The sequence below is a fragment of the Narcine bancroftii genome, chromosome 1 (genome assembly GCF_036971445.1).
Source record: "Narcine bancroftii isolate sNarBan1 chromosome 1, sNarBan1.hap1, whole genome shotgun sequence".
Lineage (NCBI taxonomy): Eukaryota > Metazoa > Chordata > Chondrichthyes > Torpediniformes > Narcinidae > Narcine > Narcine bancroftii.
In genome coordinates, this window is record NC_091469.1 from 2,540,642 (window position 1) to 2,560,999 (window position 20,358).

Consider the following 20,358-nt stretch of genomic DNA (forward strand, 5'->3'; position numbering starts at 1 on the left):
AGGTTGCTATGAAGAAATCACTGCATGTTTCCCTACACCACCCCAGTGAATCCACTGCAGAAATGACCTTTTCTGTGAAGGACTCAAAGATGCTGAGGTGATGAAACCTACTTTGGACATGCAAGTTACTTCTTTCTTTAATTGCAGGAAGTTCTCCTTGCATAATGGGCCAGTATTCTTCCCTTAACTTTCATCTCTACCAGAGGCTGACCAACTAGTGTGCTGCCAATGGACTTTTCTTGGACAGTGGAAGTAAAGGCAATTCCTTGCCACATACATGATAATTTTCTGAGGTACACAATAAGTTATGATACAACTCCATAAACTAGAAATAAACCAAAGCTTTATATAGAAAGAAATCACCCAATATCATGACAGAATACAAATACATTTAATACATAAACATTATAAACAAAGACAATCCTGCTTATTCCAATATGTGACATAATTCCAGTTCTTTCACAAATCCCAATAACATAGTAACGCCCTCCTCCCTCCAGCACCCTTATCATCCAGTTATTATTCAGTAAGTTTCAGCAACACCGAGCTGCATTAATATATTTCATTCAATAACTTTATTGCCTTTCGGTCACAGCTGGCTTGTGTTGGCCATTGGGCTGTTTCCTGCTGTTTTCATGTTGCCACCAAATTGGGAGGAGATGTTTGGATGGGAAGCCACCACCCATTTTTGAATTCAAGCCTAAACATTGCATTGAAAAGCAGAAATGCTGGAGGAACTCAGCAGGTCTGGCAGCGTCCATAGGAAGTAAAGAGATACAGTATAACTGATGTTTCAAGGTCTGAGTAAAAAGCAGGCATGTGCCTGAATTAAAAGGCTGGGGTGAAGAAAAGAAAGGGCAGAGGGAGGAGGATGAGTGGTGATGGTTGGACATGGATAGGACAGGAGAGGAAAGGTGAGAATTGATGGGGGAGAGGGTGGCTCTGTGAATGCAGATCTGGAAGAAAAGAGATAGAGGGAAAAGGAAATAGAGAGAGGCAGAGCTAGAGGAAAGGAGAAATTGGGATAGATGTGGGGGAGGGGGGGGTAACAGAACTGGAGAAGTCAATGCCAATGCCATCCAGTTAGAGGGTGCCCAGATAGAAGATGAGGTGTTGTTCCTCCAATTTGCAGGCATTCTCAGTCTGGCAGCACACGAGACATGAGGATAGACATGTCAGCATGGGAGTGGGGCAGGGAATTGAAATGGATTGCCACTGGGAGAGTTGGGAAATCACCACTATTGCGGCAACCAGAGCTGAGATGCTCAATGAAACGATCTCCCAGCCTGTTCCCAGTTCCTCCGATGCAGAGGAGACCACAACGCGAGCGGCAGCCGATCGGCACAGATTCACAAGTGAAGTGTCACCCCCCCCCACCCTCCGGAAGGACCACCCGGGACACCGAATGGTAAAGTGAGGTGTCGCCCTCCCCCCCCTCCCAACACTGCATGCACTTTAAAATCCCATGATGGTTATCTATTTACAGAATTCATTTACTTGCACATTACTGAGTGATAACACACCGCATTGACAGTAAGATATCATTATAATACGCAGTGGAAGAGAGAGCAAAAACAGCTAGTTTTTTTAAATCATGGGGGAAAAAATAGCATTCTTTTCACATTCCTAACAATTGAATGTTCCATCAATTCCTATTGAATATGCGTCCTTCATAATAATCATTAAAATTCTCATCAATCGTCTATTGATAGTTGAAGGTTATGTGATATCGGCAGCCAATGCAAAGCCCACCCCCATCCCCTCGAACCAGCCACCTTCAAAGCAAATCTTTTGAATTTTCAAATGCTTTTCTCATATGTTCTATTTTCTAAAGTTTCTAAAGGGCAAAATGTTTTTCACTTTTCCAAAGAATATAATGTCAGGCTGTATGAGGCACTGAAAATTCTTGTTCCTCCATTTCACCCATGGGGAATCCAGTGTTCTCCCCACCCTACACTCACTTCCACTGCCCCCATGCTTATCTCTTTTCTGCTTCCTTCTGGCAACTCCTGTGTCTGTCATATTGGAATTACTGATGCCAGTAATTGGCAGGTACCTGATGGTAGCCACAGCAACTCCACAAAATTGAATTGTAAGTATCCAATGATAAATCCGCAGAGGACGTCAGTCAGGTGATGTCGCCCAATCATAACACGGGAGAGGCCAATGACTCCAGCCCAGATAAGCAGCAGGATTCGCAAGGGCACTGCCAGGACCAGATGGTTGAGAAAGAATCTGGTCACCATCGCTGCTCTGCTGGCTTGAGATGCTGGGAAAGCAAACACATCCATGACGAGGTAATCCAAAATCCCTCGAGTCACTTCCGAAGGTCCTTTCCTCTTCACAAGCTTCTGCACTCCTGCCCCCACCAGCATGTCAAGGATCAAGGCTGGAAAAGAGAAAATTTACGGAGTCAACAATTTCATCAAACACTTCAACAAAACGGGTAAGGAAACAATTTATCCAGATGATCAGGATGCTCTTTATCAACTACAGTTTGGCATTTAATACCATCATCCCCTCAGAACCGATCAACAAATTCCAAGACCTGGGACTCAACACTCCATTGGATCCTGGATTTCCTCTCCTTCAGACCACAATCAGTAAGAACATCTCCACAATCTGCATTAGTACTGGAGCACCACAGAGCTGCATTCTTAGTCCTCTGTTCTACTCGCTTTACACCCACGGCTGTGTGCTCGGTATGACAATAACACCATCTACAAATTTGCCAACAATAATATGGCAGTGGGTTGTCCATAAAAGGCAATAAGCCAACATACAAGAGAGAGATTGAAAACTTCACTGAATGGTGCACCTTTTACCTGCACTCAATGTCACCAAACCTAAAGAGCTGATTATATATTTCAGGAAGGAAAAACAAGATGTATACAATCCAGCGATCATTGGGAGAGTCAGAGGTGGAGAGGGTGAGAAATTTTTTCTTGAGAGTCATTATCTCAGAGGATCTTTCCTGGACCCAACACATCAATGGCATCGTGAAGAAAGCACATCAGCGCCTCTACTTCCTCAGGAGTTTGCGGAGGTTTGGTATGACACCAGAAACCCTAGCAAATTTCTACAGAAGTGAGGTAGAAAATGTGCTGACCAGCTGCACTATGATCTGGTATAGGAACACCAATAGCCCTGAGCATAAAGCCCTTCCAAATGTAGTTGACACAGCCCAGGATATCAAAAGCAAAACTTTCCCCACCATCAAGAACATCTACAGGGAACTCTGCTATCAGAGAGTGGTAGCAATCACCAAGGATCCACACCACCCAGCACTCACTCTGTTCTCGCTGCTACCATAGGGAAGAGCTATAGGTGCCACAAGACTCACACCACCAGGTTCAGGACCAGCTGCTACCCCTCCACCATCAGACTCCTCAACAACAAACTCAATCAGGGACTCATTTAAGGACTTTTACTTTTGCATTTTACTGATTTTTTAAGTTCTCTCTATATTGCAAGTTTGTTTACATTTGTTACATGTGTACGTTGTGTACACTTTTTTTGCATTACCAGTTAGTGGTAATTCTGCCTTGCCCACACGAAAAAGAATCTCAGAGTTGTATGTGATGGCATGTATGTACCTGTTATGTGGATTGTGGAGGAACACATGGCCTCTCTGTCTGGAATATTGTGGTTGTGGAGAGTCATGTGACCTCCCTGTATGAAACTTATTTGGAAGTTCCATCACCTGCAAATCCAGCCACCCATTTGTATACACCTTATTGTTGGCTCATTTAAATGACTCAGTGTCATCACTGGCCAGACACCCAGCACAGAACAATATTGATACATGCCATATTTATTTCTCTCTACCTCTTGGTCCAAGTCCCAGACAGAGCTCCATGCCAGGTCGCTACAGTGGACATTGCTGGAGGAATTGTAGATAAGGTGTACACTACACTGAATTGAGCTGTAGTACTACGATAAATCAGTGCTTGCAGAGAGCTTTCCTCTCTTGTTGGTACAGGGAATCAGAAGCGTGTTTAAAAGTTCCTGTCTGTGACGTGTTCACATGTGCTGGAGCGGGTAGAAGAAAGGAGGCCACTGGCGTCGGAGTCCAACCTGGGTCGATGTGAATGGCTATATAGTTGTTTAGTCTCTTCAATCTGAGGCGCCTGCAAGCTCACACCAAGACACAAGAGAAACTTGTCCGTGAACTACTCTTTGCAGATGATGCCGCTTTAGTTGCCCATTCAGAGCCAGCTCTTCAGCGCTTGACGTCCTGCTTTGCGGAAACTGCCAAAATGTTTGGCCTGGAAGTCAGCCTGAAGAAAACTGAGGTCCTCCATCAGCCAGCTCCCCACCATGTCTACCAGCCCCCCCACATCTCCATCGGGCACACAAAACTCAAAACGGTCAACCAGTTTACCTATCTCGGCTGCACCATTTCATCAGATGCAAGGATCGACAATGAGATAGACAACAGACTCGCCAAGGCAAATAGCGCCTTTGGAAGACTACACAAAAGAGTCTGGAAAAACAACCAACTGAAAAACCTCACAAAGATAAGCGTATACAGAGCCGTTGTCATACCCACACTCCTGTTCGGCTCCGAATCATGGGTCCTCTACCGGCACCACCTACGGCTCCTAGAACGCTTCCACCAGCGTTGTCTCCGCTCCATCCTCAACATCCATTGGAGCGCTTACACCCCTAACGTCGAAGTACTCGAGATGGCAGAGGTCGACAGCATCGAGTCCACGCTGCTGAAGATCCAGCTGCGCTGGATGGGTCACGTCTCCAGAATGGAGGACCATCGCCTTCCCAAGATCGTGTTATATGGCGAGCTCTCCACTGGCCACCGTGACAGAGGTGCACCAAAGAAAAGGTACAAGGACTGCCTAAAGAAATCTCTTGGTGCCTGCCACATTGACCACCGCCAGTGGGCTGATAACGCCTCAAACCGTGCATCTTGGCGCCTCACAGTTTGGCGGGCAGCAACCTCCTTTGAAGAAGACCGCAGAACCCACCTCACTGACAAAAGGCAAAGGAGGAAAAACCCAACACCCAACCCCAACCAACCAATTTTCCCTTGCAACCGCTGCAATCGTGTCTGCCTGTCCCGCATCGGACTTGTCAGCCACAAACGAGCCTGCCGCTGACGTGGACTTTTTACCCCCTCCATAAATCTTCGTCCGCGAAGCCAAGCCAAAGAAAGAGTAGAGTAATTAAGTATTGTTTGCTGTTTTCCCTTGATTGTCTCCCATGTGTTCAATAAAGTTACCTTTGATTGTTAACACTTGTGTTCAGACTTGTCTCTCTGTGAATCCACCGAACCTGATACTTTCCCGAACACAACAGTCTTCTGACAATAAATATGAAATAATTACCGCAGATACATTAGCATAATGATAAACTGAAGAAAGGAGATCTGAATGAGAAAGTTTGGTCTGTTAACTGTAAAATGTTACATCTTCCTTTCAATGTATATTGTGTATGTTTTAGCTAAGGAGTGAGCATGAAAGTCTGAAGTGCTGTGATTGTAGTAAAAACCAAAAGCTGGTGGAATTCAGCAGGTCACACAGCGTTTATAGGAGGCAAAGATATATAACTTCCTTTTTGAGCCTAAGACTTTCTTCAAGGTCTGAGTAAAAAACAGGCAGGTACCTGACTTAAAAAGCTGGGGAGAAGGAAAGAAAGGGCAGGGGAAGGAGCACGATTCCAACAGACAAAAGGTGATCATTGGTCATGGAGAGAACAAGAGAGGAAAGGTGAGAATTATTTAGGGGAGTGGGGTGGCTCTGTGAATGCAGATCTGAAGGAAAGGAGGCAGAGGGAATGGAAAATAGAGAGAGAGAACTATAGGAAAGGAGAACTAGGGGAGGTGGGGGGGTGGGTGGGGGGAATGTGGTGAGGGAGTACATTCAGTCACCTGCCTGCTTTTTGCTCACAGCTTGAAGAAGGGCTCAGGCCTGAATCATCAGTTATTTATTATCTTTACCTCCTATAGATGTTGTGTTTCTCCAGCAATTTTGTGTTTTTACTACTGTAAGAGCATTAGCTAAATTGCCCGTCATTATTAAGGAAGCTCTCATTATATGCTGTAAATTGTGCATTTGTTGTATTGGTGCTCAGGAAACTAATCTTGAACTGTTGGAGGCGTCAGTCCTGGTGTTCGGAAACCCTTTTCATGGAATTGTTTCAGTATCATTCATGAAAAGAACTGTTTCCAGAAATACATTGATGCATGAGGAAAGGAATAAAACAGAACGTCATCAGGGTTCAATGGAGGAGGTGTGTGTTAAAAGTAAAATCACAAAGAACCATAGAACCATACAACCATAGAGCATTACAGCACAAAAGCAGGCCCCTTTGGCCCTTCTAGTCTGTGCTGAATCATTTTTCTGCGTCTAGTCCCACTGACCTGCACCCATCCATAGCTCTCCCATCCTAGCTATTGGGTGACCATTTCCAAGTGTCCAAAATGGAGGACATCCCTCTAAGCTGCGCACGCACATGCATAAATGGCAGCATTGTGCGCACACTGTGCAAGTGTGTGTGTGCACACAAACCATACCCAGCTTAGCAGGAACACAGCATCAGAAAACTCAGAAGAACAAAAAAGTCAACCATTCCACCTTCAACTCCCGACAACTCCACTGGGCACTGCATTAACATTAGATAAGTTTATAAATTAATTTTTTTATTGGTTTAAACAAACATTTCCAAAAGATGTGTCTCCGATATTATACATATATACCATATATTCATATTTGCCATGATTTTCCACATAATATTTATCTGAGGCATACACTTATAGAGAGAAGAAGAAAGACAGAATAAGAAAAAGAAGAAAACTAGATACCAGTAGCGAGTGATTTTCTTAACAAGTACAAGGTCAGGTCTATGAAGTATTATGCAGTTAAACCATTTTCCCAGTATGAACCAAATTGTTCCAATTAACAGATGCTGTATCTTCTCCATTTTATAAATGTCCATTATAATTTCCTTCCATGCATTTAAAGTTGGGCTCTCCTGTGATAACCATTTTCCAGTAAGAGTCTTTCTAACAGCCACGAGCTGTATATTCATTAAATATTTATCTATTTTCAATAATTCTTGATGTATATACCCAAATATATGGACAATGCTTTCTAAGGTTATTTCACATTTAAAAATGTCTCGTGCATCCCACTCCAATAATCTTTGATAACAGGACAGTCCCAGAAAATATGATAATAGTTTGCATTTTGATTTCCACAATTTCCCCAGCAAACAGGGAAGTTACTATCATAATGGGATTTCTGAGAGGGCAAAATAAAGTATCTTATTAGGTTTTTCCTACATCTGCATCACATCTAAAACTTTGATCAGATAAATCAGATTCAATCTGTTCAATTTTCTGTGGTATAAGATATAGCTGATGTAAAAAATGATATTGGACTAGTCTATATCTTTTTTTTTTTTTAATTTTTTTTTTTTTCACACCATAAATCACATTAGTCATGATATACACTATTTCTTTTTCACACATATACAGTGACTTTTTCTCCCCCCCCCTTTCCTCCCAAACCACCCCCCCACCCCCCCCTCTCATCCATTTTAGGTATACAATCTAGGTTGCATTAAGCCAGTCAGACAATGTTGTCATTCAACAAAATTACACCAGAAATTCTACTGAGTCCATTCTTTTCTTTCCTTCTCCTTCCATCAACTTAGGTAATGTTTGTCCCCGGTAGGTTTTCGCTATTGTATTTAATGTAAGGCTCCTATACTTGTTCGAATATTTCAATATTATTTCTTAACCAATATGTTATTTTTTCTAATGGAATACATTTATTCATTTAAATTTGGTAGTTTATTCCTTTTAATTTGGTTATGTATTCCATTAATATTTAAAGACATATAGTTCAGCGTAGCCCTTTTATATTTTGTTTATCTTCTCTTTCCGTTTTTCCATCATTACCTTTCCTCCTTTTCCATTTCTGTTTTCTTATTTTCAACTCTTTATAAGACAACATTCCTACAACATCCAACATTTTCCTTATTCTCCTATTTCTATCTTATTTATCCCCAATCTCCCCTTCACCTCCTGAGTTGTCCTTTATCCCTTGTCGGACAACCACATCTCCCCTCTCCATTTGGATTTGCGAATCCACTCGTAAGCGTCAACTGATTTTGCAGTGACCGCTATTTCCCCCCACCCCGCCTCCCCCAGAAAAGATTTCACTTTTCATATGTCACAAAGGTCACTCTTTTAATTCCCTCCTTATTCTCTCTATTCCATTACCTTCCCTTATTAATTCTTGTCTATACTATCTATATTTTCCTCTAAGTACAGATACATTCATGTATGCTCATTGTCTCTATTCACTCTTATACCTCTTTACCCACATACATATCAATCGTGATCATTTTTACTCTCATTACCCGTCTTCATCCCTCAGTCTATTTTTGTCTTTACCCACATACATATCAATCGTGATCATTTTAACTCTCATTACCCGTCTTCCTCCCTCAGTCTATTTTTGTAATTATTCTGCAAATTTTCGTGCTTCTTCTGGATCCGAGAATAGTCTGTTTTGTTGTCCTGGAATAAATATTTTCAATACCGCTGGATGCTTTAGTATAAATTTATACCCTTTCTTCCATAAAATCGCCTTTGCTGTATTGAACTCTTTTCTCTTCTTTAGGAGTTCAAAACTTATATCTGGATAAATGAAGATTTTTTGCCCTTTATACTCCAGTGGTTTGTTGCCCTCTCTTACTTTTTCCATTGTCTTCTCCAGTACCTTTTCTCTTGTAGTATATCTTAGGAATTTTACTACAATAGATCTTGGTTTTTGTTGTGGTTGTGGTTTAGAGGCCAATACTCTATGTGCCCTTTCTATTTCCAATTCTTGCTGTAGTTCTGGACATCCTAGGGTCTTAGGGATCCACTCTTTTATAAACTCCCTCATATTCTTGCCTTCTTCATCTTCCTTAAGGCCCACTATCTTTATGTTATTTCTTCTGTTATGGTTTTCCATTGTATCTATTTTTTGAGCTAGTAGTTCTTGTGTCTCTTTAGTTTTTTTATTAGATTTCTCCAATTTCTTTTTTAAGTCTTCTACCTCCATTTCTGCTGCTACTGCCCGCTCTTCCATCTTGTCCATTTTCTTTCCCATTTCTGTTAAGGTCATCTCCATTTTATTTATTTTCTCTTCTGTGTTGTTTATTCTTTTTCTTAAATCCTTAAATTCCTGTGTTTGCCATTCTTTAAATGACTCCATGTATCCTTTAATAAGAGCAAGTATATCCTTTACCTTGCCTTTCTTTTCTTCTTCTATTTCACCATACTCTTCCTCTTCTTCTTCCTCTGGGTTGACCATCTGTTGTTTCTTTGTTGCCCTTTCCTCCTCTTCTTTCTTGTTTCTATTGTCTTCTGTGGTCTCTTCTTGCTGCAGGTGTTCTGCAGCTGTCGTTGCCGGCTGTGGAGATCGACTCCCCAGCTGGTCCCCCCTCCCGTCGGTGTGTTTTTTTTCATTCGCATCGCGCATGCGCGAAGTATCGCGCATGCGCGGTTGCGCACTTTTACTCGGCTCTGCGAGCCATTTTTGTAGTCCATTATTTACCGACCTGAGGGAGCGGGTTTCTCTCTCCGCAGCGGGCCTCTTCGGACAGGTAAGGCCTTCACCTTTTTCCTCCTTTGTCTTCTCTTCCTCTCTTCTTACCGTTGCTTTCGATTTTTCTTTTTTTGTCGCCATCTTCTTTCCACCTTTATACTCACTTTTCTGTAACTTTTATTTCTGTGCCTTTGTGTTTTCTCTAGTTTTTCCCGACTTTTCTGGAGAGGGCTGGAGTTCACCGTCCGGCCACTACTCCATCACGTGACTCCTCCCTGACTAGTCTATATCTAATGTTAATAGTATTAGTCATACAATCCTTATATAAATCTTCTCATATTTGGTGATCAATTGAAATATTTAAATCTGTTTCCCATCTCTGTCTAGATCTATGAAGTCCTGGTTTGGGAGTTCCTGCTTGTGATAATGAATATACCAAAGAAGTAAATTTTTTTTAACAATTCCACTCCTAATCAGTTCTATTTCACTACAACTAGATAAAAAACATAGCTGGTCCAAGTTTATCCATCAAATATGCTCTTAATTAAAAATATCAAAAAAAGAGTATTATGCAGTATGGCATATTTATTCCTCAATTGCTTAAATGACATTAATTGACCCTTTTCGTAACAGATAGCAGTGGATTTTGAAGCAATATAGACAGGCTTGTGCAAAAAAGAATAGAAAGATGAGAAGAGGTTCTATAAACCAGAGATGATCATTCTAAATGGAATACAGGAACCAAGAAATCTGGTGTGCAAGAGCATAGTTTGTTGATAACATGGTTTAAAAGAAAAAGCTTTTTTTATAAATAGAGAAATAGGCTTCAAAAGCAAGGAGGTCAAAACAAACCTTTATATTCCATTGGTTTGACCATTGAAGCATTGCATCCATTCTAGCCCCAGAACGTTAGGAACCCTCCTGAATGGTGCATTTTAGAACTCCGTGGTCTTATTATTTCTCAGAATAAATATATTTAATGTCAGGCAGTCTTCCAAGATTTTTATGGAGCTATATCATTGCAGCCTTCCAGTTTACCAGTTCATTGCAGAAGGATATAAAACAATGCCAGACTCCAAAGAACATTCTGAACCTTTGCTACACTTATCCAGTTTCTATGTAATAGATGCCTCTGTGTCAACACATCATCTGTTCATAGACCACTCCTGAGACTAACACACACAAAATCTATACTGGCCATCTTGGAGTAATAGTAAGGATACTCAAATGTTGGGGATGCTGCCTTACAGATGGGTTGTCAAAATGAAGGTTGGACTTGGATGTAAAAGACCCATAGGGACTATTTTGAAGTGGGGCACACGAGTGCTCCCCAGTGTCCCAGACAATATTTATTCACCATCAACCCAAATTATCCCATTGCGAGGTCAGACTCTATGGAAATCATTGGGCTACATTTCCCTCAACAGTGATGACGATTCATGAGTACATCCATTATTTGGCTGCCAAGCATTTCTAGATGTGCTGAGCTTTGAAAGGTGCCACTTTCAGACTGCATTTGCTTTTTGCAGCACGTTCCCATCTTGTCCCTTGACCTGTGCTTCACCATTTCCATGGATACCAGAAGTAAGGAGTATGAGGTAAGTACAGGAGGTGGTGTTTAGCAAGAAGATCAGATGGGGGGAAGGGCAGAACAGGTTGGAAAGATTTTATTTCTAAAACTGGCACTGAATTCCAGACACAATCTCAAACACCATTTGACCATCTTTCTTGTCTCTCAGCTTTTCTAATTAATGCTTCACTTAAAAAAAAAATGTGAACAAGCTAGTTAGTTTTTAGGCAGACTAAATGAATGAGGAATAGACATATCCAGATTAAATCCAAGTTCTTTCAGGTCTATTGTGCTCTTTCTGTCCTGATACCAGCATCTGCATTGGACATGAACAGCTGTCAACACAAATGGATTGAACAGTTAACAATCTTACACATGCAAATGAACACTGCCAAATATTTCATTGATAAATTGTTGAGTTTCATGAAAATAACTATATCACAAAACCTGTAGAATAAACCCTTCTTTTACAATTTAAATATATTGATCTTTGAGCAATTGATAAAATCATTTTAAAATTCAACTTTCTAGTGGGCTAGCACATCGACAAGGATTCATGCTGGTCCAACATCATTATATCATGGTTTCTGCGCTGGTCCTTCGAGCGATCCTTCCAATGTCCCTCTCCCCTTCATCCCCTAAAGTCCTGTGAATCTTTAATTTCCAAGTAATACTCAATTCTAATTTGAAAATTCATATTTGCTCTGCTTTCACCACCCCTTCATTACATTCCAGATCAGAACAAGGTATGTTTTTTAAAAATGTAATTTGTCCTCACATTTCCTCCACTTTTACCCACATTTCCTCTATTTCCCACACATCTGCCCTGGCCCCCTCTTCCCCAAGATCAGAATCAGGATTTATTGTCATGAACAAGTCATGAAATTCAGTGTTTTGTGGCAGCGTCATAGAGCAAACATTCATATATAACCATCTTACAACATTACTATAAAAAATAAAAATAATAGTTGTGCACAAAAAGTAAGGCAGTGTCTTTGGTTGATTGGTTATTCAGGAATCTGATGGCAGTGGGAACATGCAGATGCAACAAGAACACGATTCCCCTTGTCCACACCTACCACCCCACCAGCCTCTGCATTCAATATATTATCCTCTGCAATTTCCATCACCTACAACATGATCCCACTACCAGATACATCTTCCCCTTTCCTCTCCTCTTCCATAGGAACCACTCCCTCCATGACTCCCTGGTCCACTCATCCCTTCCCACTAATTTCCCCCCTTGGCATCTTCTCTTGTGGCTGCAGGAAGGGCTACACTTGTGCCCACACCTCCTCCAAACAGTTCTTTCAAGTGAAGCATCACTTGGAGTCATTGACTATATCTGGTACCCTGTGGTGGCCTTCTCTACATTGGACAGACTGGATGTAGACTGGGAGATTGCTTTGCTGAGCACCTTCATTCTGCATCGATGACAGGGCCAATAATTTCAATTCTGTGACTCACTCCCCTGCTGACATGACTGTCCATGGCCTCATGCACTGCCAAACCAGGGCCACCCATAAATTGGAGGAGCAACACCTAATATTCTGTCTGGGCACTCTCCAACTGGATGGCATTAACTTCTCCAGATTCTCCAGATTGCTCTCTTTCCCATCCCCATCTTCTTTCTGCCAGCTCCCCAACCCCTTTCCTCTCCATTCACAGAGCTCTTCTCCCCCCCCACCCCTGGTTTTCTCTTCTGCCTTCCCCCATTTCCACCTATTATCTCTTGCCTTTGCTTCTCCCCCTGCCCCTCCACTACCATTCTGTTGGGTGCCTGCCTACATTTTGTTTGTATCTTGCTGAAGGGCTCAAGCCCGAAATGTTGGTGATGTAATCTTTATGGTTGCTACATAAAGTCCACCGTTTGACCTGCTGAGTTTCTGCAGCTTTCGTGTGTTTTTATTTTAATGATTTCCCTTGTTCTTTTGTCAAATTTTATAAACATACATCCTGACTATTGATTCTCCTGGCATTGGAATTTAAAAAAATATTTTATTTATGATTTTTCCAAACTCGGGCAGTTCCAATAATTCACAGTACAACAATCATGTTCATCAAGAATATTCAAATTTCTTCTACTGAGTCTGGTATTTCCCCCCCACCCACCCCACCCACAACACAAAATAATTTAAAAAAACACATTAACCATTTAAATAAAGAAACAACTTAAATGAAAAGGCAAAAATCCTTATTAACATAAAAAAAGACCCTACTGACCAAGGACAAATAACAAATTAAAAAGGGTAGAGAAAAGAAAAACACATTAACTACAGGGTCTCATTGCCCATCCTCCAGGTCTCTTATATTCATTTCGACCTAGCCTGATTGGAATGGATCCCCCAGGAGAGGAAGGACTGGTGGGGGGGTGGGGGGTGGTCAGACCACAAATCACAGGGAACTGCCCTATATCCTTTTGTCCCGATGTAACACAGGCATGGTTGCCAGATTTTAAGAAAAGTTTCATATTTTTTCCTTAGATTATAAGTAACTTTCTCCAAGGGAACTCAGCTTTGTATTTCCATATTCCAACCCGCAATGCCCAGATGAGAGTTTGGCTTGCAGGTAACTGCTATGCACTTCCTGGCCACTGCCAGAGCGATCAACACAAATTGGATTTGAAATTTGGACAACTTCATTGGAAAATTTTGAAAACCTCTACGAAATCTCACCTTAACCTTTGTTGCCTAATGGAGAATAATCCCAGATAACTGAAGTGCTTTATCACTGGTAAAATTCTCAAAAATCCTATTTGCATCAAGGCCAAGGTTTTGACAATATTCTTCGAACTTGATGGCCAAATTGGGAAACAATCCTCCAGACTAATTAACAAATTAACTAATAATTTATAAAGATTTATCATTATTTATATGGTGTCAACAAAGCATGTGGAATTTTGCTTTTGGCTAGTTTTGGATACCAAATATATATTCCAAAAAAAAAATGACTGGTAAGTTTCACAGTACATACATTCTTGAGCTCAGATCTTGACAGATATGTTAACCACTCTTTCCCTTTCAGGCACAGTAAGTTTCTGGTATTTATTCAAGATATTATGAATGGAAACAGAGTGAATCATTTCATTGATGGAATTGAAACTAATTGATAAAACTACCATCACCAATGCCTCTGGTTCCTACTAAAGTTTTCTTTTACTTGTCCTTTCCCTCAGGATAATTTTAAAATTGAAATTCTTAATGCTCCATGCACTATTAAGTTCCACAATCTCAGGGCATCTTTGTGCAACCAAGTAAGTATTTCTGACATTGCAGCCAATTTACACTCAACAATATCTCCTAAACTGCAGCAAGTAACCAGATCATCCATTTCAGCTATGAAGGATGGAAAAAAAATTGGATGGTCACCAACTATCAAATCAGTATCAAGTAAAAGGTGAGATTTGCGGTCTACTATGCAAATATTGTGTTTTTAATCATGCCAAAAAAAGTTGCTGATTCATTAATACTTAGAGACATTTAGTTTCCAAAATTTATTTTAATCACTGATCAGAAAATGCCTACAAACATACAAGTGAATTATTATTATGTGTTCATGTAGAATGTAATAACAATGAAGACGATTTTCCAGCAGTAGGGTTACTCGTGGAGATTAAATGGAAAATAAATCAAAAACTCCATTGTTATTTACTATTATGTGACCATGTGACCACCCAGATGGTGGAAGTTGAAGCCTGGTCATTTTCTACTCACAGATCCTTAAATTCTACTGCATGTTCTTAGCTTCTCTTGAGAAGTGAAAATTTAAAAAAAGAACAGCAGATGGTGGAAATCTGAAATAAACACATGTGGTGGTACACCACTGACCTACTGCAGGGGGCAACCTCTGTACCTGCAGGAGTGTACTGCCGGCCTACCACAGGGGGCAACCTCTGTACCTGCAGGAGTGTACTGCTGGCCTACTGCAGGGGGCAACCTCTGTACCTGCAGGAGTGTAAGGGGACAGGACAACACCTGGCCGGCTCTCAATCAGTTGGCCTGAATGGATCAAGCCCCACCCGGTCAGGTGTCAATCACCCTCCGGGATATAAGCCTGCGCCGGCCTCCTGAAGTCTCACTCAGAGTTAATGCAGCTACTGCCAGCCTGGCTCTGTGGAAGTCTGTGGATTAAAGCCTGTTCTACAGTCTTTACCTTGTGTGTGTCTGATTCTGGCTAACAGCGCACCACAATTTAATCCACAAATTTTTCCCACGGCTGCCATGGAAAAACTCCTGAGCGCAGGGAGCCTCGCAGTCGACCCACGCCACCTGGAAGCCCAGACACGTTTCGAGATCTGGCGGCATGCGGTTGAGGCAGTTGTTGAGGTGCACGCAGGCGGCATCCTGGACTCCGATCGGAAGAGGTTGGTCCTACTCCTGTCAAAACTGGGTTCCTACGCCTTCCAGGCAACGAAAGGCTGCTCCACGTACAGGAGTGCAATGGATACTCTCGAGAACTTGTACAATCCCCCCCATGAATGCGGTCTGTGCAAGGTACCTCCTCAATACCTGAGCTCAGCAACCCGGTGAGACGGCTGAGTCTTACCTGGGACACCTGCGAGAGTTGGCCCAACCGTGTCTGGCTGAACCCGGGATAGGCGCAGACGAGGTCGAGAGGCTGATCCAGGACATCTTTGTCTGAGGGTTACGCTCGAGGGCTATCTGGCAGAAGCTGATGACCAAGACAGTGGAAGTGGTCCGAATCCTGGAAGCTGCAGCCCTGCACATCGAAGCCTTCGATTCCAGGTTTCCCCAGGCTCCCTCATGGCCCTCTTACACTGCAGCTGCAGCCCCAGTCCGAGCTGGGGAGGAGAACATCACTGCGGCAGGCGCCTGGCGCCCCTGTAAGTACTGTGGGTCCTGGTGTGGGTCAGACCGACGATTGTGCCATAACTGCCCGGCTAGGAACCAGTACTGTTCCCAATGCAGCAAGAAAGGCCACTTTGCTGAAGTGTGCTTCTCAAAACCAGCCGACATCTCAGCGGCCCTTTATGACCTCCCACCTCCCCCACGGACCCCTCCAGGTGCGTGTGCCAGGTGGCGCTATTGTCCCTGCGATGACATCCTCCTTTCCCAACACCGATGGTGCAGTATCCGCCCCGCTAGTGACAATCGCAGCGTGTGCCCCAAGCACCTGGACCAGCCCCTGCCCTCGACAGCGCTGCTCACCGAGAACTACAGTGTCATCACTTCCGGCTCACAGAATGATGTCACTTCCACCTGCCGCGATGACATAACTTCCCTCTGCTCAACGAACATGGCTGGGTAAGGAGGTCAACCACGCGGTGGGCCCCCATGTGCTGCCGCCATCTTAGACCAGGCAGCGGCCAACACGGAGGACCCCTGACGATGACAGGGACAATGTGGTCAACACAGGCAATGACCAGGCTGCCCCACCAACGCACCCCATGCCTACAGATGTCATCGGTTGCCGCAAGTCGCACCCCACAACTGACAACAAGGTGGTCAACACGGGCGATGACCAGGCCACACTACTGATGCTCCCCATGTCTCTGGATGCCATAAATCACTGCACACAGCCAGAGAGTGACGACTCTGACTCCGAGATGGTCCTGGCTGCCACCACTATGACCAGGGACATCCCTCACGACCTTGGGTGATCTATAATGGACATGCAAGTCAACGGGCAGGTAACAAAGTGCCTGTTCGACAATGGAAGCACCGAGAGCTTCATTCACCCAAGCAAGGCCCACTCCCTGAGATTAAAAGTCCACCCCACCACCTTCTCGATCGCCCTCGCCGCCAAGGATAAGACTGTTGGTACCCTCGGGTGCTGCTCGGTCGACATAACTGTGGGAGGGGAGACGTACACGGGATTCAGGCACTTGGTCATGCCCAAATTCTGCGCCACAGTCCTCTGGGCCTGGATTTCCAGTGCCACCTGCAGAGTGTCACCCTTGCCTTCGGGGTACCCCAACCTCCACTCACGTTACACAGCGCACCAACCTACCAGCCCCGGCCAACCTGCAGCCTCTCCACACTACGCATCACCCCATCGGCACTCTTCTCACATCTTACACTAGGCTGCAAGCCAATTGCCGCCATAAGTAGGCACTATTGCACCACAGAGACTTCATCAAAGCGGAGGAGTGGCGACTCCTGGTGGAAGGTGTCATAGAGCCCAGTAACAGCCCTTGGAGAGCCCAACTCCTGATGGTCAAAGGGGGAAGTAAGCCGAGGATGGTTGTGGATTACAGCCAGACCATTAACTGGTACACCTAACTGTACGCCTATCCCCTGCCGAGGATAGCCGACATGGTCAACAAGATAGCCTGCTACCGGGTTTTGTCCATAATTGACCTGAAGTTGGCGTATCACCAAATTACCATCCACCCGAAGGACAAGCCCTACACCGCCTTCGAGGCGGACAGGCGCCTGTACCAGTTCCGCTAAGTTCCCTTTGAGGTCACGAATGGGGTCTCTGTCTTCCAGTGGGAGATGGATCACATGGTAGACCAGCACAACCTAAAGGCGACATTCCCGTATCTGTATAACGTCACTATCTATGGCCATGACCAGCAGGACCACGTTGCTAATGTGGAAAAATTCCTCCAGACAGCCAGGGAGCTGAACCTCACAACAAGGAGAAGTGTGTGTTTAGCACCACCCGCCTCGCCATCCTGGGGTTCATTGTGGCCCATGGAGTCGTTGGCCCTGATCCAGAAAGGATGCACCCTTTAATGGAGCTACCTCTTCCCCCCATGCTAAAGGCCCTCCACATGTGCCTTGGCCTATTCTCCTATTACTCACAGTGGATCCCTCGCTTCTCGGACAAGGTCCACCCACTAGCCCAAACTACAACTTTTCCCCTCCCACCCGAGGCGCAAGCAGCCTTCATCCACATCAGGAGGACATGGCGGATGCCACAATGCAGGCCATGGATGAGGACTCCCCCTTCCAGGTGGAGAGCGATGCCTCTGAGGTAGCTCTCGCCGCTTCCCTCAACCAAGGGGGGGGGGCGCCCCGTCGCTTTCTTCTCTAGGACTCTCCACGGCTCCAAGCTAGGACATTCTGCCATTGAAAAGGAGGCCTAGGCAATTGTGGTGCCACTACCTGGCCGGCAGGAGATTCACCCTCCTCACTAACACCACCCACAAGAGTAAGATCAAGAACGACAAGATCCTGCGCTAGTAGAGCTGGAAACCTACAGCTATGACATCCAGTACCACCCAGGAAAGTTCAATGACTCCCCCAATGCCCCAGTACTCAATGGCCCACCCTTTTGACTTGAGAGCCAGGAGGACTACCTTCCAGACCACCCCGTTTTTACATTCCACTTGCCCAATGCCTCTCACGTTATAACTCGTCGTGTGGCTAGTCGCGATGCCCCTGCGCGTCTATGCACAATGACAGGCTGCAGGCACTGCATGAATCCCTCTGCCATCTGGGTGTCACCAGGTTGTACCACTTCATTAAGTCCCAGAACCTGCCATATACCATCAGGGATGTCAGAGACATGACCGAGGCCTGCCGGGTCTGCGCGGAGTGTAAACCTCGTTTCTTCAGTCCACCTCAGGCTCTTGTCGTAAAAGCCACTCGGCCCTTCGAGCATCTCGGCATGGATTTCAAAGGGCCCCTACCTTCCACAAACTGAAATGTCTACTTCCTCACGGTGGTGGACGAGTACTCACACTTCTCTTTCACTATCCCTTGCCCGGACACCTCTATAGCCACCGTCATCAGGGCTCTGGAGCAGATCTTCACCATGTTTGGCTACCCCGCTTTCATCCACAGTGACCGGGGGTCTAGTTTCATGAGTGACGAGCTGCGCCAGTACCTGACGGCGAGGGGCATCGCGACTAGCCACACGACGAGTTATAACGTGAGAGGCAATGGGAAAGTGGAATGTAAAAATGGGGTGGTCTGGAAGGTAGTCCTCCTGGCTCTCAAGTCAAAAGGGTGGGCCATTGAGTACTGGCATTCGGTCGCTGCTGTGTACGGCTACCAACGAGACCCCTCATGAACATCTGTTCTCATTCCCCAGGAAGTCGGCGACTGGAATGTCCCTCCCAGAATGGCTCACGACCCCGGGACTGGGGCTCCTGTGTAAGCACATACAGACATACAAGGCCGAACTCCTAGTCGAACAGGTCTTCCTCCTACACGTGAACCACAACTACGTATACGTTAGGTTTGGCAGTGGCAGGGAGGACACCGTCTCAAACAGGGACCTGGCACCAGCAGGAGTATCCACCACTCCATGGCATCCTTCAGCCCAGGACAACACCAATCGGGCATACATCCCCATCCCCACACAGCTATGGGGAGCGCAGGACCTCCTTGACCACCAGGGGCCCACTTCAGCCCTGGGGGACGAACCTGCCCCCCCCCCCCACCCATCCAATACGTCGAACCTGGCCCACTCGGCCACCCCTCCGTGCAGCACCGCACCAGTCACACAGACCCCTGCCGCCAGTCCCCCCACTTCCCCTCTGACCAGGGACCAGGAGCCAGTCCTACAACGGTCACAGATACCCAGGTGGCCACCGGATCGTCTCAATGTGTAAATATTGTATTTTGTATAGTGGGTACGATTCCTTGTTACTGCCCCCCCCCCCCCCACCCCGGGACAATTTTAAAGAAGGGAGTGAATGTGGTGGTACACCACCGGCCTACTCCAGGGAGCAACCTCTGTACCTGCAGGAGTGTAAGGGGTCAGGACAACACCTGGCCAGCTCTCAATCAGTCGGCCTGAATGGATCAATCCCCACCCGGTTGGGTGCCAATCACCTTCCGGGATATAAGCCTGCACCGGCCTCCCGAAGTCTCATTCAGAGTTACTGCAGCTACAGCCAGCCTGGCTCAGTGGAAGACTTTGTGGATTAAAGCCTGTTGTACATTCTTTACCTTGTGTGTGTCTGATTCTGGCTAACAGTGCACCACCACACAGAAAATATTAGAAATGCTCATGAGGTCAGGCAGCACCTTTAAAAGAAAAAAAAGTGAACATTTTTGGTTAAAGATCCTCCAGTCAGAATTGGGAAAATGTGATTATAAAGTTTTAAGTCGGTGTTCTGGGTGGATAGCACAAAGGGATTTTTTTTGTGGTGGGATAGGATGACTCTAGGATTGAGATGGAGATGAGAGCTTTGGTCAAAGAGCTTAATGAGGGCAGTAAGAGGGTGAATGGTGGGAAAGGTTGAAAGGACAGGTGCTGCACGATGGGAATTATTTAGTAAGGTTGAAAGAGGAGGCACAAAGAGAACTG

The 20,358-nt window shown here is 44.8% G+C and overlaps 1 protein-coding gene across 1 annotated transcript in view; it reads right to left on the reverse strand.

Annotated features, from left to right (window-relative positions):
* Positions 1-1,441: 1,441 nt before the first annotated feature.
* LOC138754376 (inactive phospholipid phosphatase 7-like) overlaps positions 1,442-20,358 on the reverse strand; it is a 76,119-nt gene continuing 57,202 nt past the window's right edge. The window contains exon 2 of the mRNA XM_069918576.1: positions 1,442-2,389. Coding sequence (XP_069774677.1) covers positions 2,019-2,389 — 371 coding nt within the window. The 3' untranslated portion in view covers positions 1,442-2,018. The remainder of the gene's footprint in view (positions 2,390-20,358) is intronic.